Source organism: Carcharodon carcharias, chromosome 32 (genome assembly GCF_017639515.1).
Source record: "Carcharodon carcharias isolate sCarCar2 chromosome 32, sCarCar2.pri, whole genome shotgun sequence".
Classification (NCBI taxonomy): Eukaryota; Metazoa; Chordata; class Chondrichthyes; order Lamniformes; family Lamnidae; genus Carcharodon; species Carcharodon carcharias.
The window spans coordinates 27,014,186-27,040,851 of NC_054498.1; the positions used below are offsets into that span (position 1 = coordinate 27,014,186).

General features: G+C 44.8%; 1 protein-coding gene across 1 annotated transcript in view; it reads right to left on the reverse strand.

Moving 5' to 3' along the window:
- Nucleotides 1-26,666, reverse strand: part of LOC121272105 (nuclear receptor ROR-alpha A) — a 301,155-nt gene that overhangs the window by 185,999 nt on the left and 88,490 nt on the right. Inside the window, exons 2-3 of the mRNA XM_041178549.1 lie at nucleotides 20,178-20,263; nucleotides 4,139-4,280 (exon numbers count right to left, since the gene is read on the reverse strand). Coding sequence (XP_041034483.1) covers nucleotides 4,139-4,280; nucleotides 20,178-20,263 — 228 coding nt within the window. The remainder of the gene's footprint in view (nucleotides 1-4,138; nucleotides 4,281-20,177; nucleotides 20,264-26,666) is intronic.

Here is a 26,666-nt window from a genome sequence, read left to right on the forward strand (position 1 = left end):
TCCATGTTTTGACAACATGTGCATCATTCTGTTTCTAACTGAATGTTGCTGAATTTTACAGTTTCTACCCAAGAACTTCACAGTAACATATTACCAAGTGACTATCTGTATCTGCAACTCACCAATCCTATTTACCATGTTCTGTGCATTCAAATACACACATTGTAACCCTAATTTAGCCTTTATTACATTCTTCCATACACTGAACCCACCTAATATCTTACTATTTCCTATTCTAGCACTATCTGTCTCTCGCAGTATTCTGTGCTTCTTGGTGTTTCTCTCTAATATTACCTCCTGGCTCCCACTCTCCTGCCAAGTTAGTTTAAACCTTCCCCAATAGCACCAGCAAATCGTCCCACAAGGAAATTGGTCCTGGCTCTTCTCAGATGCAACTCATTCCTGCAGATCCCATCTCCTCAGAACTGATCCCAATGTCCCAGGAAGCTAAAACCCTACCCTCTTCAGCATCTTTCCAGCCATGCATCTATCTGCTATATCACTTATTTCCATACTCACTTGCACGCGGTACCAGGGGTAATCTGGACGTTACTACTTTTGAGGTCCTGCTGGCTAACCTTGCTCCCTAAAGTCTGTCTGCAGGATCTCACTGCACTTTCCACCTATGTCATTGGTCCCATTGTGCACCTTGACTGCTGGCTGTTCACCCCTCCCACACCCCCTCCCCCCTCCCCCACCCCACTCAGGGAGCTCTGCAGCCATCCAGTGACATTCCTTGACCCTGGGACCAGGGACAGAACACACCTTCTCAGATTCACATCTGTCGCTACAGAAACACCTGTTTGCTCCTCCACCCATGGCGGGGGGGCGGGGGGGAGGGCGGTCTCAAGAATGGGCAAGGAGGGCAGAGGGAGCCCGGAGCAGGGGTGGCTTCAGCTTTCCTCATGGGGCCAGGTGGAGAACTCCAGCTCCTCTTGGTCCCACAGAAGAAGGGGAAACGTTGACCTTGTTTTTGGCTTTTTCTGCGGCTGGTTCAACATGTTCCAGCCCGTGGAGGAAGTGCAGGGCCTTCAGGCTCAAAGCGGAGTTAAAATTGCAGTTGGGGCCTGGTGACGTCATGAAGAAATAGCGGGCATATGCAAAGGAAATCAGCAGCTGTGGGCAGGTACCCTTGCCAACTGTCCAGGAGGCCTGTTAAGTTCCAGGGCAGCTAAGTCAGTCCATCGATTTTAACTGCCTGCTCGCTCAGTTTCCATTGGACAAACACAGTTTAAGTTGTGCCCTCCTTTCTTACATCTTGAAGTTTGATTGGGAGTTGTTCGGGGGAAACACCATCAGAAAGAACCAGTGAATCCTGTCTGCATTTTTCTTTCCTTTCTGCCTGTTAAATGTTTAAATAGTACAAGGTGTTCATCCATTGTTCAATCACATTATTAGATATCATAATGGTGCAATTACCTCCTTCAAACTATTAACAGCTTTATTATGTGTCAAGCATAGCAATCCATATTTAAATAGCAGATGATGGGTTTTTTTTCAGGTTTTTGTCCCTCTGGTCTTACGTTCAGGAGCGTATCCCACCTGCCTTTATGCAACTAAATGTTAAGTTAAATTAAATGTTGCATTACATCACTGCGGGAATCATTGTCTCTGAATTGGATGTTTCCTTTTCTTTGCTCGTGCCTCTCTCCTATCTTTCAGTACCTGGATTTCTAAAAGTCTTTCAGCTAAAAGGCATGACACAAATTCTCATTTACAGGCAGCCAGTGACAGCTGGAGGAATGGACAATGTAAACAAGCTTCATTCACTTAATTCTTACTTCTCTTCTAGAAAAAAAAAGAGACAGAAATAATAATAACCCCACACTGTCATTTTTATGGGTTAATTTTTTTGATTATATGACCATTCTTTCCCAACAGCTTCTAACTGTAAATCTTACCTCCTGCACCTTAGTTTTTAGTTCTGGGTCTGCACCTTCATGTTGAAAAGCTCCTGTCTCTGCTCTCCCATTCTTTCTCTGTAGTCACAAGAAGTGAAAGTACCTCCCACTTACCGTAGATGTGGTGTATAGGTCAACCCAGAATATAAGATGATCCCACATTTTCAGCTCTCAAAAATCATGAAAAATCAAACACTCAGCGTATAAGTTGACCTCCCTTTTCAAGTCATGACATGCTGCACTCCCATCAGTAATCATCCTCAATGTTTCACCCCATAGTTAAGATGCTTTACTTACCGGTATGTTATAACTGGATGTAAGGGGTCGAGCAGGTGATACAGGCTGTGTTGCAAAGCTGCGCGCAAGTTTCAAACAAGCCCACGCTTCAGATGGTGAACACCCACACTCGGTTCACTTTTATACTCACCATATAATCGATCCCCATTTTTTGGAGAGACCTTTTTCAAAGGTCGACACTTATGCTGACGTCTATGGATCTTTCCACTTAGCGAGTAGACATTAATTGTTGTGGTGCGGGTCTTGGAAGCAGGACTGGACTCAGGCACCAGTGCCAATCTGGAGTGAAGCGGTCAGCCGAACATGATCATGTGGTGGCTGGTCAATGGGTAACATGGAGACGTGGAGTCTGTCCAATTGTGAATGGGTCAGGCAGCAAGGCGGAGATATCAAGTGCTGGTGCCATTTTGAAATGGCAACCAGGCCTGAGTGTGGTACCTCTCAACCCTCCCAGATCAACTGAGCAGTCGCTGCAAGGAATCCCACCATCTCCAGTCCATGAACCCTCCTTTCACTGGTTGCTGCTCTTGCAGGAAATAGTCTAGTGGGTTCCAGACCTTCCCGATGCACCCCTCTGACCCTGTGTCTTTTCTTACCCCACTGTGAGGCAACTACCACAGACTACTCTTGGCTCCTCAGAGCTGCCCCACAGTAGGGGATTAAAGAATGGCCTCTTCTCCCCTTCCTGCTCTCTGATTGAAGACAGCTCCAAGGTGGCCTGATTTCCACTGGGGAATGAGAGCTCCCCTCAGCACCCCCAGCCTCAAACGATGGAGGGATCTGACAGCCCGTGATCTCCCTGTGGTGTTCGTTTCATTCCACATAAAACATTAAATCTCAGTCAGATGAATGTAAGTGAGACCTAACCCCCCAGGTAAATGAGCAGCACTGGCTTCTCGCTGCTTCCTAGTGGCATCACCTCCCTCAATGCATTGCTGCCATTGGCAACTACCATCCTGACATCCGGCACTGGACTTCCACAACAGCCCATCCCTAATGATTCCAGTGCATGTGACCCCCTAGCTTCTCCCCCTCCCCACCCCCCCACCCCCACCTCACCTCATGTCCTACGTAATTGGCCAAGAGACCAGAGCATTTGTCTCCTCCCACTTTTGATGTATAGATACAATTCCTGATCATTAAAAAAGGCCATGGTGGCTGAAGAAGCCTCACTGCCTCATTCTGAAGCTGATTGTGAAGCACAACATTCTGCAAGGTGGCTGGTAAAGGGTTAATATTCATCAGCGTCCGCTCCATTAGACAATATACACCCTCTGTATCAGTAACTGTAGGCTATAACTTTCTAAAGTCCAAAATTACTTTGTTTTAAAACTTAACACTTAATATTACTTATTCCTAAGATGAAAGCAAAACATTGCAGATGCTGGAAATCAAGAACAAAAACAAAAATACCTGGAAAAGCTCAGTTTATTCCTAAATACTTTCTTGAAGAAAAAACATAATTAAAAAATTCATGAAAAATTATATTTCTACAAATGATGTTTGAACCAACTTGTGCATTTTTACACGGGGCTACATTAAAATTGTAGTATTTTTAACAGTAGTCCTGGCTATTTCACCATCTTTTTATATAACTCACGTGTATGAGTTCAGGGTTAATAACTCCTTCTCTGCTCTGTTCCTTCTCCTTCCTTGAGCAGATCTCTGGATAAACCTTCCATGACGTTTCTCAGTAGTTTTGATTAAACCATCTCAGTATAGGAAAACAATCAACGGGATAATGCAAAATATCGACCGGATATGTTTCGCAGCATTCACTTGGCCTTGCTCACCAGTTTATTGTTACCGTGACATTTGGTAATGACCAGTGGGAAATGTGGCCCATGCGCTTAAACACCCAGTATAGCTCATGTATGTAAAGCACTGTCAGTCAGGTAGAGCACACCCTGGATAACGCACAGTGACCGTAAACAGCTTACCGTCTCGTGACATTCCCACCGTCAAACACTTCTGTAACCGGCAGTGCTGGCACCGATTCCGGCTTGTTCGGTCAATCAGGCAGTTCTTTTGCCGAGGGCATGAGTACGTGGCATTGCTCTGCTGGCTTCTCCTAAAGAACCCCTTCAGTACAAATAAAACATTCACATCAGACACGGTCTCACACTAAGACCCAGCTTCAACCTTCCCCACCTGGCAAACTGAGTCCCATTTCTAAGTTTTGTTAGGGCAGTGTGCACTGTCGGCATGAGAAGTGTAAAGGAACAGCCAGGGACAAAAAAAGTGCTTTGGCCCTTCGAAGCAGAACCAATCCTTCCAGTACATTAACTCCCCAATCATGACATCCGTTTGTATTTGAAATTAGTTCCTCACTTTTCTTGGTAAATTATTCATTCTAACTCACTGAGCAAGGAAGATTTTCCTATGTTTGCTTTTCACTCAATCCCACAGTGGTCCTACTTTTTCGGAGTAATTTGAAATAATTATCAAGGTTTACCATATCGTTTCTACTGAATAGTGTATCTACTTCAATTACCACCTCGCTTTCATTTGTATGCCCAGCTAACTGTATAATCTTCCGCTGAGCCCTTTCTCTCTATTGCTTTCTCTTAGTCAGAAAGTCTGATCAGTTCCCAGCTGCTTTTGTGAGTTCAAATGAAAAATCATCAGCCTGAAGTGTTGACTCTGATTCTTTCTCCGCAAATGCCGGAAAACTTAAACGAGTATCAGTTAATAAGAGAGCTGAAGCATGGATTTCTGAAGGGTAGGCATGTCTAGTTGAATTTTTTGAGGAGATCGCTAATGTAGTGGATAGGGGAGGGTCAATGAATGTTAGACATGGACTTCCACAAGGCATTTGATAAGGTTACATACAAATAAAAATATCAAAAGTGAAAATACAAGGCATTGTAGATAACTTTATGACATTGATTGATAACTGGACAGAGGCAGGACAGAGAGAGTGAACATGAAAGGAGTGATAGGGTGTAACAAGTTGTGTTCCCCTGGGTTCTATCGTAGGGTCTTAACTTTGCACCGTATTTATCAATGACTTAGATGAGGAAAAGAGTGTTGTGCATCCAAGTTTGTAAATGGCACTAATTTAGGAGGCATTGTGTGAATGGGAGCAGGAAATGCAGTCAAAGTGACTGGAATTTAAACCCACCCCCAAGGCGAGTTTGGAGGAGGGATGTATTTAATCGGGCAGGGTGGAGACTCTGCCACCTTCCTGCCTCTGCCCGGACTTTGTTCGGTTGGGAATGCTGGCTTAAGGGCCTCATCCCACTGCCACTGGTATTCAAAGCACAAGCCTGAAGCACTAACAACCATCTTCAGCCAAAAGTGCCAAATGGGTAATACATCTCGGCCTCCTCCTGAGGTCTCTGCTTCACATGATATCAAGAAATGGCTGAAGGCACTGGATACTGCAAAGGCCCTGACTATATTCCAGCAATAGTACTGAAGGCCTGTGCTCCAAAACTAGCCACGCCCATGGCTGAGCTGTTCCAGTACAGCTACAACACTGGCATCTACCCAGCTAGGTGAAAATGACCCAAAGAAACGTGTGAATTAGGAGCAGGAGTAGGCCACTCAGCCCCTCAAGCCTGCTCTCTGCCATTCAATAAGATCATGGTTACTCTGATTGTAACCTCAACCCCACCTTCCTGCCTATCCCCCAGGCATGTCCTGTACACAAAAAGCGGGGCAAATACAACCCAGCCACTTACTGCCCCATCAGTCTACTCTCAATCATCAGCAAAGTGTTGGGAGGAGTCATCGACAGTGCTATCAAACGGCACTCACTCAGCAATAACCTGCTCACTGACGCTCAGTTTGTATTCCGCCAGGGCCACTCAGCTCCTGACCTCAATACAGCCTTGGTTCAAACAGAAAAAAAGAGCTGAATTCAAGAAGGAAGGTGAGACTGACTGCCCTTGACATCAAGGCACCATTGCAGCCAAGTGTGGCATTGAAGAGTGCAAGAAAATTTAAGCCAATGGGAATCAGGGGAAAATATCTGCTTGTTGGAGTCATACCTAGCATAAAGGAAGATGGTTGTGGTTGTTGGAGGTCAATCATCTCGGTCCCAGCACATCGTTTCAGGAGTTCCTCAGGGTAGTGTTCTAGGCCCAGCCATCTTCAGCTGCTTCATCGATGACCTCTCCTCTGTCATAAGGTCAGAGGTGGGCATGTTCACTGATGATTGTACAATGTTCAACACCATTCATGACTCTTCAGATACTGAAGCAGTTTATGTCCAAATGCAGCAAGACCTGGACAACATTCAGGCTTGGACTGACAAGTGGCAAGTAACATTCAAGCCACACAAGTGTCAGGCAATGACCATCTCCAACAAGAGAGAATCTAACCAATGCTGTTTTGACATTCAATGGCATTACCATCACTGATTCTTCGCTATCAACATCCTGGGGTTACCACTGACCAGAAACTGAACTTTACCAGTAAATAGTTACTGTGGCTTCAAGAGCAGGTCAGAGGCTGAAAATGCTGCAGCAAGTAACTCACCTACTGACTCCCCAAAGCCTGTCCACCGTCTACAAGGCACAAGTTAGGAGCATGATGGAACTTGCCTGGATAAGTGCAGCTGCAACAATACTCGAGACACACAGTGCCACTTGAGTTCAGCTCTTTTGTCCATGTCTGGACCAAAATTGTCATGAGGTCAGCAGCTGAGTGACCCTGGCAGAACCCAAGCTGAGTGTCAGTGAGCAGGTTATTGCTGAGTTGATGCCACTTGATAGCACTATTGATGACACTTTTCATCACTTTACTGATGATCCATAGTAGACTGATAGGGTGGTAATTAACCAGTTTGGATTTGTCCTTCTTTTTGTGTCCAGGACATACCTGGGCAATTTTCCACATAGCTGTGGATGCCAGTGTTGTAGCTGTACTGGAACAGCTTGGCTAGGGGCATTGCAAGTTCTGGAGCACAAGTCTTCAGTACTATTGCTGGAATATTTTCAGAGCCCAGAGCCTTTGCAGTATCCAGTGCCTTCAGCTGTTTCTTGATATTACATTAGAGTGAATCGAATTGGCTGAAGACTGACATCTGTGATGCTGGGGACCTCCGGAGGAGGCCTAGGTGGATCATCCACTCAGCACTTCTGGCTAAAGATTGTTGCAAACAGTTCAACCTTATCTTTTGCACTGATGTGCTGGGCTCCTCCATCATTGAGGATGGGGATATTTGTGGAGCCTCCTCCTCCAGTGAGTTGTTTAATTGTCCACCACCGTTCACAACTGGATGTGGCAGGACTGCAGGGCTTAGATCTGATCCATTGGTTGTGGGATTGCTTAGCTCTGTCCATCACTTGCTGCTTATGCTGTTTGGCAGACAAGTAATCCTGTGTTATAGCTTCACCAGGTTGACACCTCATTTTTAGGTATGCCTGGTGCTGCTCCTGGCATGCTCTCCTGCAATCTTCCATTGAACCAATATTGAAAATGGTGAATAGATTACAGCCTGTGATCTCAAAGGGATGTAATTCAAAAGTGAGGAAATTAAGTTACGACTGCACAAAGCTCTGGTCAGACCTCATCTGGAATATGTTGGCACCACACTTCAGGAAGGATATTCTGGTCTTAGAGGTAGCAGTATTGATCAAGGAAAATATTACAGCTTTACAGAGGGGTGATATTCTAAAGGATTCCAAGACCAAATCTAATTTATTCGAGTTAAGGATCAGAAAAAAAGAGATGTTACATTGCTGGGTGATTACTGTCCAACCCTAAAGAGTGGGAAGGAGATGGAGGAATCAAGAACACAATTTCTAAGTCTGGGGACGGAACCAAATTGGGAGGGGAGTCAAAGCTGAGAAGGATGGTAATAAATTACAAAAATACACAAATGCTGATTGGTCAAAGAATTGACAAATGAATTTCACCCAGATAAGGGTGCGAAATAACATTTTGATAAGAAAAATAAGGAGGCCACATTTTACTTGAAAAATAACAATCTAAATGAAGTCAATGTGCAAAGGGATCACAGGTTAATAAGATCGTAATCAAAGTAACCAAACAGTTGGGTTTATTTCTGGAGGGATAGAATTGAAAAATAAAGAAGTCATCTTAAACTTGGAGCAAATGTTAGTTAGACTACACACACAGTGCAGAGAACAGTTCTATTCACCATATTATGAAAAGCATATAGAGGCACTAGTGAGGGTGCAAAAAAGATTTACAAGGATGATATCGGAGCTGTGACATTATACCTATCAGCAAAGTATGAATAGGTTGGGCCTTTTTTTTATTTACAGAGAACGCTGAAGGGGGTGACCTAATAAAGGTATTTAAAATTATGAAAGATTTTGATAGAACCAATACAGAGGCCACAAAATTCAGTTTCATAGCGCAGGAGCTCATAAAATGCCGCTTCAGGTATAACTGGCATGATTGTAAGGGTGCTAGCATGGGTGCTGGAAGCACGTGGAGTGGGCAAATTATGATGCCAAACATCTCACATCAGATTGTAAGTGTTTTTAAAGATATAATAAAAGGAAGAGAGTAGCTAAAGTAAGTGTTGGTCCCTTAGAGGCAGAATAGGAGAAATTATCATGGGGAATGAGGAGATAGCAGAAATGTTGAATAGATATTTTGTGGCTGTCTTCACAGTAACAAACACAAATTACATACTAGAAATAAAGGGCAACAAAAGGATTAATAAGAATGAGGAACGTAAAGTAACTAATGCCAGCAGAGAAAGAGTGATACTTAAGGGACTAAAATTTCCAGAACCTGATGGCTTACATCCTAGGATTCGGAAAGAGGTAGCTGCAGAGATAGTGAGCATACTGCTTAGGATTTTCCAAAATTCCCCAGTGTGGAAGTTAGCAAATGCAACATCGCTATTCAAGACAAGAGAGAGATAGGAAATAAGGAACTACAGGCTAGTTATCCCAATGATTGATATCAGGAATGTGCTGGAACTTATTATGAAAGAAGTCATAACATTGCACTTAGAAGCTCATTGTATGATCCGACTGAGTCAGCATGGTTTCGATGAAGGGGTAATAGTATTTGACATATTTATTAGTTTTTGAGGATGCAACTAGTAGGGTAGATAAAGGGGAACCAATAGATGTAGTATACTTAGATTTCCAGCAGGCATTTGGTAAGCTGCCATACAAAAGGCTAATACATAAGATAAGGGTTTGTGGAGTTGGGGGTAATATTTTAGCATGGATAGAAGATTGGCGAATGGGCCGAAAGCAGAGAGTAAGGGTAATTGGGGCATTTTCAAGTTGGCAGACTATGACTAGTGATGTGTTGCAAGAATCAGTGCTGGGGCCTCAGCTACGGTATTTAAGATCTATATTAATAATGTAGATTAAGAGACAGAGAGTAATGTGTCCAGGTTTGTTGATGATTCGGAGCTCAGTGTGAGTGGAGGCTGTGCAGAGCGCACAAAGGGGAGAATCTTCCATTCCATGGAGAGGGCTTGAAGATGGGACCAGGAGGAAATTCAGGGATTCCGGTGTTGACTCAGCAGTTTGACATTTCCCAACCCGGCCAATCTTGCCGGAGGTGGATCATCACTGGCAATAGCTGTGTACCCCGTGGGTAGCCAATTTGAATAACTGACTGCCCATTTGTGGGATGATCAGGGGTGTTGCTGGGACAGACTCACACTGAGGCCAGAGTCCAGCATGTGCCTGGAGATAGCTGGCCAGACCGGTCTGGGGTGGGGGCACATGGCTTCCTGTTTTTAACCCCACCCCCACACCGGAGCAGCACTGGTCAGCAGGCAGGTCAGCGGGCACCACCATCACCTCCCACCAACCCCCGCCACCCCAGCACATCAAGGACGGCCGGGCAGATGTGGCCAGAGTTTATTTTTATCAAAACTCAGACAGCCCCTTGAGATAGAGGCCAACAGCTCTCGGGAGGTGAAACGTTCAGCCCCTGGGTGTCTCGATTCCAGGAAAAGACCCACTGCTGGCCTTGCCACCGCCTGATTGGTGGGCCTTCCCGAGGAGAGGCAGGGTGGGTCTCCTGCTGGCTTTCCAGTGGACAGGCACCAGCCCCTACACCTCAACAAAATCCTGCCCCACATCTTGTGAGAGAGAGAGAGAGAGAGCAACAAGTGTCAGTGAGTGTGTTTGAGTGATGTGCCTGCCGTGGCTGAATAGCTGGAAGTCTGTGGAAGCTGCAAGAGCTGGGGTGAGGCTGACAGTACTGCGTGTGAGGGCGAGGTGGAGCATCTGAATGTTAGGCATGAGTCCTGAACGGGTGAATGATTGGGGGTTTGGAGCAGTGGATGAAGTTGGTGGTGTGGCGGGCAAGAGGTGGCATTGGAAGGTGCATTCACTGACTGGCCTTGACCACTTGTGTAAAATATTGAAGATTTTTGGGGTGTTGTAGCCAAGCCCTTGGCAACAGATTCATTGAGTTACTCTCCATGGCTGCTCCCATTCCCTTTGCACTCTGTGTCTGGGTTGGGTGGGGGGATGGGGGAGTGGGGGGTGGGAGGAGAGTGGGCCTCGTCCCCCTAAGGAAACATTCCCTCCCTCCTCTTTGCCGGTTCTGGGACTAAGGCCTGAAGGGGTCAACTTCAGGGAATCAGGCTGCAGACCACAATCGGTTAAATGAGCGGGCAGCATGAACTGTACCTGCTGTCTCCATCGGCTGTGGGTGCAGTCGCACCTCGCGAGCCTGCTCCTGCTAACTGGCCGTACTGAACTTTTAGCCTTTGGAATCTGTCGGTGGGATTAGTGCACAGCACTTCAGAAACAGCCAATCAGCATACAGAAAGCTGAGCTCGGCCCGAATGGGCCAATAGGCCGGGCACCAGCTCCAAATTACTAAAAGGATGGGTTCACATTTGACTTTGTTTGGTAGACGGATAATATCAGCTAAATGAATTGACACTAACAGCGAATGATCACACAGACCTGCCCCAATAGGCCCATATGTTTTAATTAGTTTGTCACCGGCTGTTTAATTAGGAGAAAAGCAGCTGCCAGCTGGTTTTTTAACACCGCAGCACTTGTGCATTTGCAAGAGAATAGCCCAGGAGAAGCTGGGCTGGTTTATTCTTAGTGCTGCGGAGTGATTTATCATCTCTACTCATCTTTAACAACATGCCTCATTAAATCCTTCTGCTTGTATTAAATCCCTGTGTTGATACAGTAACAACAATATCAGAGCATTGTGCAGCCTTCCTAACTGCACTGAAAAGAACTCAGAAGCTCCCTTCAATCCATTGAAGCTGGTCCTTATAGCCGTGCCGAGCCGAGTCTCCGATCAGCCGCACTCCCGGCAAATCCTACCTCACTTTACCTGCACGTCTCGATTTCACCCATCCTTTTGCACTCTTCGAGTGAAACTGTTCTGATAACATCCATTTCAAATTAACCTTTTACTCATTTTATTTTGCTAATGAGGTGTCAGCCTTGGGTAACAAGACCCCTCAGAGTCAGAGGATCATGGATTTGGGCCCCATTCCAGAAACCTGGACACCCCAGTGCAGTGCTGCAGGAGTGCAGCACTGCCGGAGGTAGCACTATGGTGCTATTTTCAGAGTCGCGGGGAGCTCTCTCTGGTGCCCTGGACAATATTTATCCCTCAATCAACACTACTAGAATCGGGTTATCTGGTAACTACTGCATTGCTGTTTATGGGATCTTGCTGTGTGCAAACTGACTGCCACGATTCCAACTTTACGAACAGTGACCACACTTCAAAAGTACTTCATTAGCTGTAAAGTGCTTTGGGACATCCTGAGGTGGTGAAAAGAGCTACATAAATGCAAGTCTTTCTCTCTTTAGCTAACCTCCTGTGACACCATTGACAAACACAGTGCCATTAACACAGGCACACGGAGCAGGGTCACACAGCTTCCTCCGGGTACATGTGGAGGCACAGAACCAGCCTAGGCCAAAGAGCAGAGGGAGCCTGGACACATCCTGGACCTTAAGGCACTGTTAAAGTGGCAGCAGAGGTCAGGGTAACAGAGGATTTCCATGGCGTTTGTGGAGAAGTGACAGTGGCAAAGCGGGTTCAGATTCAAAGGAATTCCTCATCATTAACTCTGCTCCTCTCCTCAAAACTTGATCTATAAAGTTCAGAATCCATAGTTTTACATCGGCATACCTAGAAATATCTACAGGGACAGTCCTTTTGGCTCAACCATGTCGGTATTTATCATCTATACGAGCAATATTCTTAGTCATATAACCCTTCCTGTCACCATATCTCTTTCCTTCAAGTATTGAAATGGTCTCTGCCCCACAAACTCTGTTATTGCATTCCATCAACTCACAACCCTGTGTGGCAAAAGGTCTCTTGCTCTCTGTTCTAAACATATTAAATTTAATCTTACATCCACCCTCTCATTCTACAGCCCTGGAAAAAACTATTTTTCTACTTATAATGTCCTATAAGCTCTGGTATCCTTCTAAAACACCTCCAACAAACCTCCCTTTAACCACTCCCTTCAGCGTTTCTCACACCAGGCAGCCATCCCAGTGAATCTGTGCTGTAACCCCTTTCTTGTCTCAACATCCTCCCTATAGATTTCACCAACTGTGATCTACTAAGGTTTTATATATGTGATTTCTCCAGGTAATTTCGGAGCTGAAGAGTTTCTGAAGTGACCAAGGTGGGCCGTTACGCCAAAACACTAGTTTACCCCACATTTAGTGCAAGGCGCCATCTTGGTAAAGGAGATGAAACAGGAAGCTGCTCGAGGACAGAAGGACAGGAGGACCCTGGGAGGAGAGAGTACAGGAAGCTGCTCGAGGACAGAAGGACAGGAGGACCCTGGGAGGAGAGAGTACAGGAAGCTGCTCGAGGACAGAAGGACAGGAGGACCCTGGGAGGAGAGAGTACAGGAAGCTGAGAGGAGACAACAGGTGGAGAGAGGGACAGGGAAGACACAAAGACAATGTGGACTCCTTCTCCCTTTTGTACAGGATGATCCTCCAACAGGATCTCAAGGGCCACAGCTGAGAAGCTGTGCGTCTTCTGCCCTGGTCCCTGAGTCATCCTGAAATGAGCTGCTGTGTAGCAGTTAGCACACTCTAGCAAATCATGTTGGACACAACTAACCACTTCTAACCTCTTGAAAAAAACTGCTCTTAACTCCTAGTCTCTGTTCCCTCTCTTCGACACCAGCAACAAACTGTATTTCACTTAGTGCCTTGAACACAGTAAATATATCTCTCTTCCCAATCTATTAATCTCTCAGTGTCCTCCTGGAGGTAGCTGCAATCCCTCTTCACAGATAATCTACAAATGTTGTTGTTCTGTTATCCAGCCCATCACTCCACTCTTGATCATCAGCAAAGTGATGGAAAGGCTCGTCGACAGTGCTACCAATCACCAATACCCTGCTCACTGATTCTCAGTTTGGGCTCCACCAGGGCCACTCAGCTCCAGACCTCATTACAGCCTTGGTCCAAACATGGACAAAAGAGCTAAACCCCTGAGGTGAGGTGAGAGTGACTGCCCTTGACATCAAGGCAGCATTTGACCGAGTGTGGCATCAAGGAGCCCTAGCAAAACTGGAGTCAATGGGAATCAGGGGGTAAACTCTCTACTGGTTGGAGTCATACCTAGCATAAAGGAAGATGGTTGTGGTTGTTGGAGGTCAGTCATCTCAGCTCCAGGACATCACTGCAGGAGTTCCTCAGGGTAGTGTCCTCGGCCCAACCATCTTCAGCTGCTTCATCAGTGACCTTCCTTCCATCATAAGGTCAGAAGTGGGAATGTTCGCTGATGATTACACAATGTTCAGCACCATTTGCGACTCCTCAGATACTGAAGCAGTCCATGTCCAAATGCAGCAAGACCTGGACAATATCCAGGCTTGGGCTGACAAGTGGCAAGTAACATTCGCGTCACACAAGTGCCAGGCAATGACCATCTCCAACAAGAGAGAATCCAACCATCACCCCTTGATGTTAAATGGCATTACCATCACTGAATCCCCCAGTATCAACATCCTGGGAGTTAACATTGACCAGAAACTGAACTGGATCAACTATATAAATACTGTGGCTACAAGAGCAGGTCAAAAGCTGGGAATTCTGAGCCGAGTAACTCACCATCTGACTCCCCAAAGCCTGTCCACCATCTACAAGGCACAAGTCAGGAGTGTGATGGAACACTCCCCGCTTGCCTGGATGAGTGCAGCTCCCACAACACTCAAGAAGCTCGATACCATCCAGGACAAAGCAGCCCCTTGATTTGCACCCCGCTGACCACCTTCAAGATTCACTCCCTCCTACACCGATGCACAGTAGCAGCAGTGTGTACCATCTACAAGATGCACTGCAGCAACTTGCCAAGGCTCCTTCAACAGCACCTCCCAAACCTGTGACCGTTACCATCTAAAAGGACAAGGGCAGACACATAGGAATACCACAGCCTACAAGTTCCCCTCCAAGCCAAAAATCACCCTGACTTGGAACTATATCGCTGTTCCTTCACTGTTACTGGATCAAAATCCTGGAATTCCCATCCTAACTGCACTGTGGGCACACTTACTGCAGCTGTTCAAGAAGGCGGCTCACCACTATCTTCTCAGGACAGTTAGGGATGGGGCAACAAATGCTGGGCTTGACAGTGAGGCCCACATGCCATGAAAGAATTAAAAAAAAACACATTTATATTTATTGAAATGAATTATGTTCCCAACATGTACCCCAATGAAGGGGATGTGTTGGAGAATGGTGTGGTCAACTGTGCCAAAGGCTGCAAGAAGGATGAGTGGAGATAACATTTTCACAGTCACAGACAGTGTTGCTCATGTTCTTGTTTAGACTTTGGTGTTGTGAGAGGGGCTTAATGTGGAGAGATTCAACCAATGAGGAGCAGGATAGTACAAATTTGAGAGCTGTCAGTGCATTCAAGGACTTTGGGGGAATCTAAGTAACACAAACAGAAACTACATTGGCTGTGTAATCAGGACAGTCTGATATGTTCAAAATGCACTTTGCCTGTTTTTAAAAAGCACAATAGCCCAATTATTGCAGGCAGCAGCAGTGACACAGCACTTGCTGTTCAGCACACTGAACACAGTACAGCTGCCTGTAGATTTTTTGTGGCTTTTGAGTAGAGAGTTGCTCGCGGTGGATGTTTGATCTGGTGCAGTGCTTTCTCCAGGTGAGCAAGAGTGAGGCTCTTCAACCAATCAGATTGCAGGATCTTCACCGAACCATTCAATATTTAAAGTAGGAAGTATAAACCAGGATGTAAAAGCTTTGTTAAATCTGAATTAAACCTTGGTTAGACCATACTTTAAGTACTGTGCAATTTCGGTTATCGTACTATAGAAAGGCGGTAGAGGCACTGGAGAGGGTGCAGAGAAGATTTACAAGGAAGATACCAGAAAGGTGTGGGTGTATGTATCAGGAAATATTGACAGGCTGGGTCTCTTCTCTCTTGAAAAAGAGAAGGCTGAGGGATGACCAATAGAGGTTTTTAAAATTCTGAAGGTTTTGATTGAGTGGATACAGAGAGAATGTTTCCTCTCGTGGGGAAGAGTATAACTAGAGGCCGTCAATATAAAGTAGTCACCAAGAAATCCAATAGGGAATTCAGAAGAAACTCCTTTACAGAGAGTGGTGAGAATGTGGAACTCGTTACCAAAGGGAGTGGTTTAGTGAATAATACGGACACGTTTAAGGGGAAACTAGAAGACAAGCATATGAGGGAGAAGGGTTTAGAGGGTCACAATGATAGATTTAGATGAGGAAAGTTGGGAGGAGACATGGACTGATTCAGCTGAATGGCCTGTTTCTGTACCATATGTAATCCTCTGAATTAAATCATCTACAGAAAGCAAAATAAAGATTGGGAGAGAAAGATGAGATTAAGAGAGAGAGAGAGAGAAAAGAGACAGAATATTTTTTTTAAATCTTAATTTTTAAAAATTTGTATCAATAATTAAATGCTGAAAGGATGAGACCCATCCCTAATTTTCCTGGTATGTTTAGTGCGTTACTCATGGGTTAAGCACCATAAGTTCTTATATTGATTGCAAGTCTCCTGTGGAGTGGAAGAACAAATTGGACAGCAGCTTCTGTATTTCCTCATTTCATTCCACATGTAGGGACTCCAGAAGTTGCTGTCCAATGTACACTGTAACAACAGTGAGCGCAAATCATTGTTAGTCTCAAAACAAAATCCAAACCAATAGCTTTAGAGACAGAGCTCAGCCATTTAGGGCTGAAATAAGGAGTGATTTCTTCATTCAAAGAGTTCTGAATCTTTTGGAACATGGGGTGGGGGGGGTGAAGGAAGAGGAGGTGGCAATTTAACCCCACGAGCTTATTCTGTTTTCACATGAGATCATGGCTGATCTGCACCTTACACCTCTTCCCCATATCCCTTAATACCTTTGGAGAACAAACCTATCAAGTTCAGATTTAAAATTAACTATTGATCTAACATCAATTGCTACTTGTGGAAGAGAGTTCCAAACTTCAATCACCTTAGGTATGTTCAAATGTTCCCTAAACTCACTCTGAAAGGCCTGGTCTAACTTTCAGACCATTCGTCTAGTCCCAGACTCCACAACCAGCGGAAATAGTTTCTTTATAACTACGCTGTCTATTCCCTTTAATAGCTTTAAAGAAATGGTTTAGTCATCCCTTAACCTTCTGAATTCCATGAGTGCAATGCTAGCTTGTGTCATCTCTTCTTGTAACTTGACCTTTGGGGCCCAAACTTTTTTTTAAATCTGTTTATGGGATGGTGGGGTGGGGATCAGCATTTATTAGCCATCCTTGAGAACTGAGTGGCTTGCTCATCAGAGGGTAGGCCATTTCAGAGGGTATTTAAGGGACAACCTGGAGTCACATCTAGGCCAAGCCAGATAAGGGCAGCAGATTTCCTTCCCCAAAGGGTTTTTATGACAATTGACAATCTCATTCATGGTCATCATAAGACTTTTAATTCTAGATCTTTTTATTGAACTCAAGTTTCAACATCTGCGGTGGTGGGATTCGAGAATTACAGTGGGTCTTTGGATTACTACTCCAGTGACAATACCACTGTACCACTGCCTCCTCCAAGGTCAACCTATCCTTCCTAAGGTGTGGTGCCCAGAAGCTGCTGACAGTAACTCCAGGTGTGATCTTAACCAGGGCTTTTGTAGAGCTGAAGCAGACCTACATTTACAGTTTTTACATTCAGGCCTTGGCTTCCCCCAAAAAGCCTGGGCTCGGATTTGAGATTCTTTCTCCGTTCTGTGACTCTGAGCAAGTAGAGCTGCATATCCAATTTCTCAGGATGCCTCATTCTCAGCTCATTTACTGAACTCTTGGAGTGTTTTTTTTAGCTTTTTTTTTCTAGTTCATCTTGAAATTGATCTCAAGAGCTTAAGGTCAAGTTCACACTGTCTTTTAAAAGAATATGTGCATGATTTAAACAAAGCGAACCATGCTGATTACACCGCTACCGGAGTTGCTGCTTGTATTCTGAAATGTTTATCGGGGCAAAATTTGTCAGAATTGCTGGCGATCTTACACAGGTTACCTTGATACCCCATGAGCAAGCAACTGCAACTAATCCGGGGGGCTTCATTGACAAAACGTTCACGAGAATGGTTCGAGGGATGAGGGACTTCAGTTAAGAGGATAGACTGGAGAAGCTGAGTCTCCTTAGAGGAGATTTGCTGGAGGTGTTCAAAACCATGAGGGGTCTGGATAGAATAGATTGGGAGACCCTGTTCCCAAAAGTGGAAGGATCAAGAACCAGAGGACGCCAAATTAAGGCGATTGACAAAGGAAGCAACGGTGACACAAGAGGAAACCTTTTTTTTACACAATAAGGGTTGGGATCCGGAATGTACTGACTGAGAGTGTGGTGGAGGCAGGTTCAATCATGGTTTTGAAAAGAGAGTTGGATAACTACCTGAAGAGAGCAGCAGGGCAATGGGGAAAAGGTGGGAGAGTAGCACTAGGTAAATTGCTCTTGCAGGGAACAACAGCATGGACACAACAGGCCAAATGGCCTCTTGATCTAGACCATTCTAAGCCTGTATGAGTTTTTTAAGAACATAACTCTGTTCCATTAAGTTGAGAGAGAAACTAGTGCTTTTCTAATTTGAGTTCATTAAAAACAGGTGAATTTTGAAGCATGTATATTGGAGTCCACCTCTATAAATAACTCAGTTGCCTAATTCTTGTTTGTAATAGCCTCAGAATTTCCACCACAGTTTTACTGGCTGGCTCTAACTGATTTTGACACCGAGCCCAGGAAAACATTGATCTCAGTGAGTCAGCAGGACTTTAGAACCAACTTTGCAAGCTTTACTCTCTATCACATTAACGAGGATCGAGAGTATGTGGTTTAAGTAAATGAAACAAATGCCAGAATGAGTTGAAAATGCGTTTAAAGGCGGAAATTTTTCATTTGCAATGTCATTTGGGGACCATGCTACAGTCCTGTCACAGCTGAAGAACTTTATCTGGCTAGTGTTTCTGACCTCCCCCTGGAATATTTATTTGTGGTTTCCATGGGAAGCCATTAATATTCTGCTCAAATGGATTATGTTGGGCTGGTTTCCAGTTTCAGTCCCATAATGAAAGCTATCCCAATCAGAGCAAGGTGCATTCTCTGGTCTGCAGGAGCACATGGGAATTGTAACCATTGTTTCAGCACTTGTTGAAACTTTAAACCTGTTTTTCTTGCACATTCACATTCCTGAAGCATGTGAAAGATGGAAACTCTCAGTCCCAGTGTATCAATAACAAACTGATCTCGTGCCCAAAGTATACTTCATATCAAATAACGATGATCAATTTCAGAGATAAATTGCACGGGCAAGTTACTATTCCTTCGGAAATCAGAAATAATTTAGATACCCCAGCTACAAAGGGACCTCGTCTGAACTTCCTGTACTTCATGCTTATTGTAGCTAAATTAGAAAAATAACATAGTAAACAAGTCAATGGTCTGTTGGCCTGTCCTATCAAGACCCCCCCTTTTTGGGAGAGACTGGAGGAGTTTATTTTACAGGGGGTTGTTACAGAGATTAATACCTTTACTGAGCTTTGTCACTAGGCCAAGGATTGGTGACCTATCCCCACCAGGAGAGCCAGAGTGCAGGGTTGGTGGTAAGCGTGATTGGAGTGTGCTGTGATGCTCCTGATGGATTTTGATGTTTACACAAACCTACCTGATGCTTGAACAGTTCATAAAGGAGCAAACATAAAGCTGTCTTTGTGCTTAACTATACACATAACAAAAAGATGCACTAAATAGGAGATTACCAATGTGCCTCTCTGATGATTCAAATTATTTGACGATAATTCAGTCATTTTGAACCAATAAATGGAATTGCCAATCTGAGCTGAGCAAAATATTTAACAAAGGGAAGCAGAAATTTTGAATGATCGGAAAATTTAAATGAATTGTCTTTGAACTAAGAGTTTTGATTGATGAAATTCTTGGTGTAATATTTGCTTCATGCAGTGCATTTGTTCATAGAAATGTTACAAAGGCCCAACCAGCAATTCTGGTTAAGTGTTTTCTCCACAAGTAACCTCAACTAATCCTAAACCTACTCTTTAACATTCCTTTTTAAAGCAGCTCTCTTGTAAAATAATTGAACATAAGTATTCAGGAACAAGGGGAGGCCATTCAGGCCCACATCAGGACAGCACTTTACATTCTCAATTCCAACGTCATGTCATCATTTATCCCTCAAATCACATCATTAGACGAGATTATCTGGCCATTCACCTCATTGCTGTCTGTAGGAACTTGGTGTTTTGCAAACTGGTGACACTGCTGTGTCTTCTGTCTCACAGCAATGGCAACACTTCAAATGCCCTTCATCGGTTGTGCAACGCTATGTAACCAGCTTGTTATCAATGCTGTCACATTCCCCCTCACGCTTCAATGCGTCTTTATTTCATTAACAACCTTTGTGTGTGACACTCCATCAAAAGTCTTTTTGAAAATCCATACACATAGCTTGACAGCATTTTCTTTATCAGCACAAACTTCCTGAGCACTCGGTACAAACAGTTGGATATCACCCACCTTGCAGCCTTCACAAGTTATGACACCATAATGGATTCCTGATGATTTATCTCCACAGATCTTGCATGGAATAATTTCAATTTGAGCTGGAACAAAAAACAAAGTAAGTGTTTAATCACAATTTACTTTTTTGTTCTCTAAAGCATTTCCCTAAGCAACACCTTTTTTACGGTACAGTGCAACAATCTGTTAACCATTGTCCATTTTAAACCTTCATTGTGAAGTCACACGGATAAATCACTGGCTTTCGGGATTTCTAAATTTACCACCCGAGACCTTTGGCCTAATACAGAATGCCCCGACCAGAATGCTGGTCCCATTCTGTTAGGTAATTTCCAGTTTTTAATTACATTAGGCTGAATTTAGCAACAACATAACACTGTCAGATTGCTGCCAGGTGCTTAAGGGAGTTTGGTGAATGTGTGAAGGGGCAGTGTTGAGAGGGAACACTGTCAGAATTTGTAAATTCAAGCAAAGGCCCCATTTCTCATTCAGGAAGATGGAAAGGCTGGATTTTTGCATCAGCATTTGACCATGAAACTGTCAGCATTCGCCATCAGGACTCCTCTGAAACTTAGAGCAACTTCTGGAGTCTGGACATGTGCAAGACAACATGAAGATCCAGAAGCTGCTGTCAGTGATTCTACTCTCCTCCAGTGAGGGCACTACTGAAAACCCTGGGGCCTCACTCAATGGGAAATCAACAGCTGACTGAAACCTTCTACTCTTACACCCTTAGTGTCATTGTAAAAACTCTTGAAAAAGTTAAGACTGTTGAATGAGGTGTAGCTGGACTTTTAACAGAATAATTACTGCGAAAGAGTTTCATTGGCCCTGAAAGAGTCGTCTGTTGAATGCCAAATTTCTCCATGTTGATAAGCAATTCTACATATTTATAGAAGGATAAAATGAAGTTTACTTACAACATGTTTAGCTTCTAGCTTAATCCCATGTGTATCCCATGCCAGTCATTTATTTTGCTACTTATAATTTTTTAACTATGGTTTCAGTGATTTAAGTTCCTGGTTTGCTGTCTGTGACAATACTTCAATGTGATTGGTTGCTTATCTGTTTGATGACATCACTGTTGCTGGATGCCTGGAGATCCCCTTGACTTGGGAACGAAGAAGTCTGTTTCAGGGCCGGGGGTGGGGGAGGGGGTGATGGCAGTGGGGAGGGGAATTCACTTAGTTTCTGTCACTGCCTGTAACTGCAGGAAACAAAGGATAATGGTTGATGGATGTCCCTGCGAGTGGAAAGTTGTTTCACTGGGTGTTCCACAGGGCTCGGTGTTGAGACCCTTGCTGTTTGTGTTATATATTAACGATTTGAACGTGAATGTGAGGGGCAGGATTGGGAAATTTGCAGATGACACAGAGATTGGCCGAGTAGTGGACAGTGTAGACGATAGCCATAATCTCCAAAACGATATAGATGGGTTGGTGGAGTGGGCGGTAAAGTGGCAGATGGATTTTAACACAGAGAAGTGTGAGGTCATACATTTAGGGAGGTCAAACAGTTATAGGGATTACACAATAAATGGGAATATACTAAGAGAGGTAGATGAAGTGGGAGATCTTGGTGTACAAGTACACAGGTCCCTGAAGGCAGCAGTTCAAGTAGACAAGGTTGTAAAGAAGGCATATGGAATGGTCTCCTTCATTGGCAGAGGTATCGAATATAAAAGTAAGGATATAATGTTGGAATTGTATAAAACACTGGGAAGGCCACAACTGGGGTATTGTGTGCAGTTCTGGTCACCACATTACAGGAAGGACGTAATAGCTCTGGAGAGAGTGCAGAGGAGGTTTACAAGAATGTTGCCAGGGTTAGAAAAGTGTAGCTATGAGGAGAGATTGGATAGGTTGGGGTTATTTTCCTTAGAAAAGGAGGCTGAGAGGTGACTCGATTGAGTGTACAAAATTATGTGGGGAATAGATAGAGTGGACAGGATAAAATTGTTTCTCTTGGTGAAGAATTCTAGAACCAGGGGACATAGATTCAAGATAAGTGGCAGAAGGTGTAGGGGGGACATGAGGAAGAACTTTTTTACGCAGAGGGTAGTGGGTGTATGGAATTCGCTGCCCAAGTTGGTGGTAGAGGCAAAAACTCTAACCTCTTTTAAAAAGTGCCTGGATCTGCACCTTAAGTGCTGTAAGCTGCAGGGCTATGGGCCGGGTGCAGGAAGGTGGGATTAGAAAGGGTACTTCGGTGTCCTTGGGCTGGCATGGACAAGATGGGCCAAATGGCCTCCTTCTGTGCTGTAACTTTTCTATGGTTCTATGGCTCTAACTGGTACAATGGGCAGCAAGGATTATGTGTCCTTAGCAGTGATGCCCAGACAGACTTTGCAGGATGTAGACCTGACAGCAACATCACCAAACATTGGCGTTTGGAGTTCCTTCACATTCGTGACCACACACACACCTCATCTGGCCACAGACCCATCACATGGCTTAAAAGATCAAGGAATTTTGGGCACTGTGAGTTGCACAGGTAACTGCAACACAACTGATTCATCTCCATCATCCTCCATCTACCTAACGAACCCTCCAGCCTAACATATCTCTACCAACACAAACAGAACTAGGGGTCACTGTTTAAAAATAAAGGCTCGCCCATCTCAGACAGAGATGAGGAAATTTTTTTCTCACAGAGGGTGGTGAGTCTTTGGAATCTCTTCCTGAAAAGGCGATGGGAGCAGAGTCTTTGAATATTTTTAAGGCAGAGCCAGATAGATTCTCGATGAACAAGGGGGAAGAGAAATCCACAAGCTAACGACCCTCTGAGAGAAAAAATTCTCCTCGTCTCAGTCTGAGATGGGAGATCCCCAACTGTTAAACTGTGTTAAAATGGTTAAACTAGTCCTAGACTCCTCCGCAAGGGGAACCATCCTCTCAGTATCAGAAGCCTGTCAAAGTCCCCTCAGGGGACTTTCAATTTGATTGCCTCCCTTGCTGTTCCTGCAGTTCCAAGGAGAGAGCAAGAGGTGGCAGTGTGGTACTGGAAATGGCTGAGGCTCCCACCAGCCAGCTGTGAAGCTGAAAGTCTCGCTGAAGTATTCTCTGGGCAAACTGTACGTGGATGTCATTCAGTCAGGCTGCGGCTTTTCATGATAGTTGCAAGACATAAACGAATATCGTGTCATGACAACCACGTTTAATTTTGTAATATTCTGACTTGAGCACCTGAGGAGAGGCCACGTCACAGCTTTAACCCAGGTGCCTGTTAGAAACTAGTTTTGGAGAAACGGCGCTGATCTTCTACAGGACAAGTTCTAAATTGTGCACAGCGCCAACACCGCTCAGTATCACTGAGGGTTCTTTCTGTGCTTGACTCACTACAGGGAGCTCAACGGTGTCTGTGACAGGGTTCCGCAGCTGTTAGCGCTGTCATCTCCTCCAGTGTGATCCGTTACCAGCAGCCTACCCGACCACCACTTCCAAATCGACCCAGCGTACAGCCCCAGGCTGGAAGGTAACATTTCCCCTTCCCCATTCCACGCTGGCCTGTGTTTCCAGAGCTTAGGGTTTTGTCCACTGTCTGTCTCAGTTTGACTGGGAAGCTGGAACCTTACTCTACGGAGATGAAACGGTCAATCCAGCAAAGGATTCAACTCAAAACGGGCCAGGTACAAAAATGTTCAAATCCAACATCTCAGTTGTTTCCGCTCCCAATCCTGGCTAGTTTTATTACTTCCTGAAGTTTTTTTTCTGACTCTCCAATAAACCATGTGCCTAGGCTTCCCATCACCACTCAGTGCTCCCTCATCCTTTCCACATTGTATTCTACACCAATAGGCAGTTTGCGCTATCAATGATCGCAAGGCCCCTGTGTGTCTCTGCCTCACTGGCAGACACTGCGGTGTCAATGCAAGAGATGCTGATGGCTCCGTCCCCACAAGCCAATCAACGTTCATCACAAGCAGTTCCCAACCAATCAGGTTTGTGCAGGTACCTGTGACCTACCGCACATGCCATTACATGGGGTGTAACGCTGCCACATTGCAAACAAGTTCACCCAGGTGGCAGTGGCCCCTGAACAAAACTGATTAGAAACAAAATGCTCACATGTCAAACCAGGCTCAGTGGTTAGCTCCCTCACCTCTGAGTCAGGAGTTGTGGGTTCAAGTGGTACTCCAGAACTTTGAGAATATAATACAGGTCGACATTCCGATCCACAACTGAGGGAGCGCCGCACTATCAGAGGCGTATAACTGAATAAGTGCTGCACTGTCAGAGGGGCAGTACTGAGGGAGTGCCGCACTGTCAGAGGGTCAGTACTGAGGGAATGCCGCACTGTCAGAGGGTCAGTACTGAGGGAATGCTGCACTGTCAGAGGGGTAGTACTGAGGGAGTGCTGCACTGTCAGAGGGGCAGTGCTGAGGGAACGCTGCACTGTTGGAGGGTCAGTACCGAGGGAGTGCCGCACTGTCAGAGGGGCAGTGCTGAGGGAGTGCCGCACTGTTGGAGGGTCAGTACTGTGGGAGTGCTGCACTGTCAGAGGGGAAGTACTGAGGGAGTGCTGCACTGTTGGAGGGTCAGTACTGAGGGAGTGCTGCACTGTCAGAGGGGAAGTACTGAGGAAGTGCTGTACTGTCAGACAGGCAGTATTTTCTTTATTCTTTCATGGGATGTGACTATCAGTGGGATAGGCAAGCATTTATTGCTCATTCCTAATGAGGTGGTGGTTAGTTGCCTTCTTGAACTGCTGCAATCCATGTGGTGTAGGTACACCCACAGTGCTGTTAGGGAGGGAGTTCCAGGATTTTGACCCAGCGACAGTGAAGGACCAGTGATATATTTCCAAGTCAGGATGGTGAGTGACTTGGAGGGGAACTTCCAGGTGGTGATGTTCCCATCTATCTGCTGCCCTTGTCCTTCTAGATGGTAGTGGTTGTGGTTTTGGAAGGAGGAGCCTTGGTGAATTCCTGCAGTGCATGATACACACTGCTGCTACTGTGTGTCAGTGGTGAAGGGATTGAATGTTTATGGATGTGGTGTAAAAAACAACAAGGGATAGTAAGTTGGAAAGTACTTATCATCTTGCAGAGCATTAGGGAAGCCATTCAGCCCATTGTTCACCCTAGTGTTTCTCCATTGCCCTCAAATGTTTCCTTTTCAAGTGTTTCTCCAATTCGCTCTTTGGAAGATCATATTAAGCCTGTTTCCACCATCCTTTCCATACAGTTCAATCCAGATTATAACAACTCGCTGTGCAGGAGAAAGTATTCTCATCATCTTTTCATCGTGAATCAACATGTTTCTTTTGCCAATTCCCTTCAAACCTGTATTTTCTGGTTCCTGACCCTTTGACTCCTTCACAAACCTTGGGGGCAGTTTGAGTGTTCAGGTAGTATTAAGGCCAGAGGAGGAGGTTTATGTCCCCAGTCAGTGAGTTGTATTTTCCGGTTGTTCGGTCCTGACTCACCCTGACTCAAATCCCTTTGATGCTGTATTTGGTGTAGTCTTTAACAGTTTGGAACAGGTCTCGTAGGGACACAGAACTGGAAGAGTAGGCAAGTTATTTTTCAGGTGAAGTTTGGTACTGAGCTTACCACAGTAAACACAACTGAAGTCGAAAGGTCTCATTTGCAAATAGACATTTTTAGAATAAGATTCAAATATTCCTTCCATTAACCTCACAGTTTAAACAACAAGTACAATCTCATCACACAAACCTTTGCAATATGAAGTCTAAGCATCTATCAATAATGTTATGTCACTATGATTCACTGTAATATCCTGGTCAACAATTAGAATCTCAAGCTTCACCTTACACTGGTTAAGTTGCAGAACTGACCAGCTCTGTATTTCTATCTATCTGTAGCCTATAATTCTGTAATCTAGGGCACCCTCTCTTGTGAGAAGGATTAGGCTGATACAACAAATTATAGAAATCTAAGGGTTACTTCAATACTATGAACACCTGCCCCACTGCTAATACTCCCACCCCACCAGCTTCAATCACATACGCTCGACTTTACCCTTCGGAGGAGCGATTCATCTCCGGGACCGAGGGTGCAGTTTCTGATGTTTCACACGTGTCAACATACACATGCATTCCCAGTCTACAAAACCTCACGTCCTGTTGTCACATTTTGGTCACACTTCTGTTAGTTATTTGTATTACTAATTCTTGTCCAGATAAGAAACTGCCCACAAGGATCTCATGTTGTAATTGCAACCTCCCACTGGTGATGGCACTTTACTGTTAAATCACAGTTTTACACAGGACTTTGGGCCCTATCTTCTTAGTTAGGTTTAAAACAACAACTTGCAGTTTTATAGCAGCTTTAACATTGTTAGGTCACAGAATCACAGAACTGTTACAGCACAGAAAGAGGCCATTTGGCCCATCGTGTCTGTGCTGGCTCTCCGAACCAGTAATTCACCGAGTGCCAGTCCCCAGCCTTCTCTCCATAATCTTACACATTCTTCCTTTTCAGATGGTAAGCAACTTCCTCTTAAAAGCCTGCCTCCACCACCT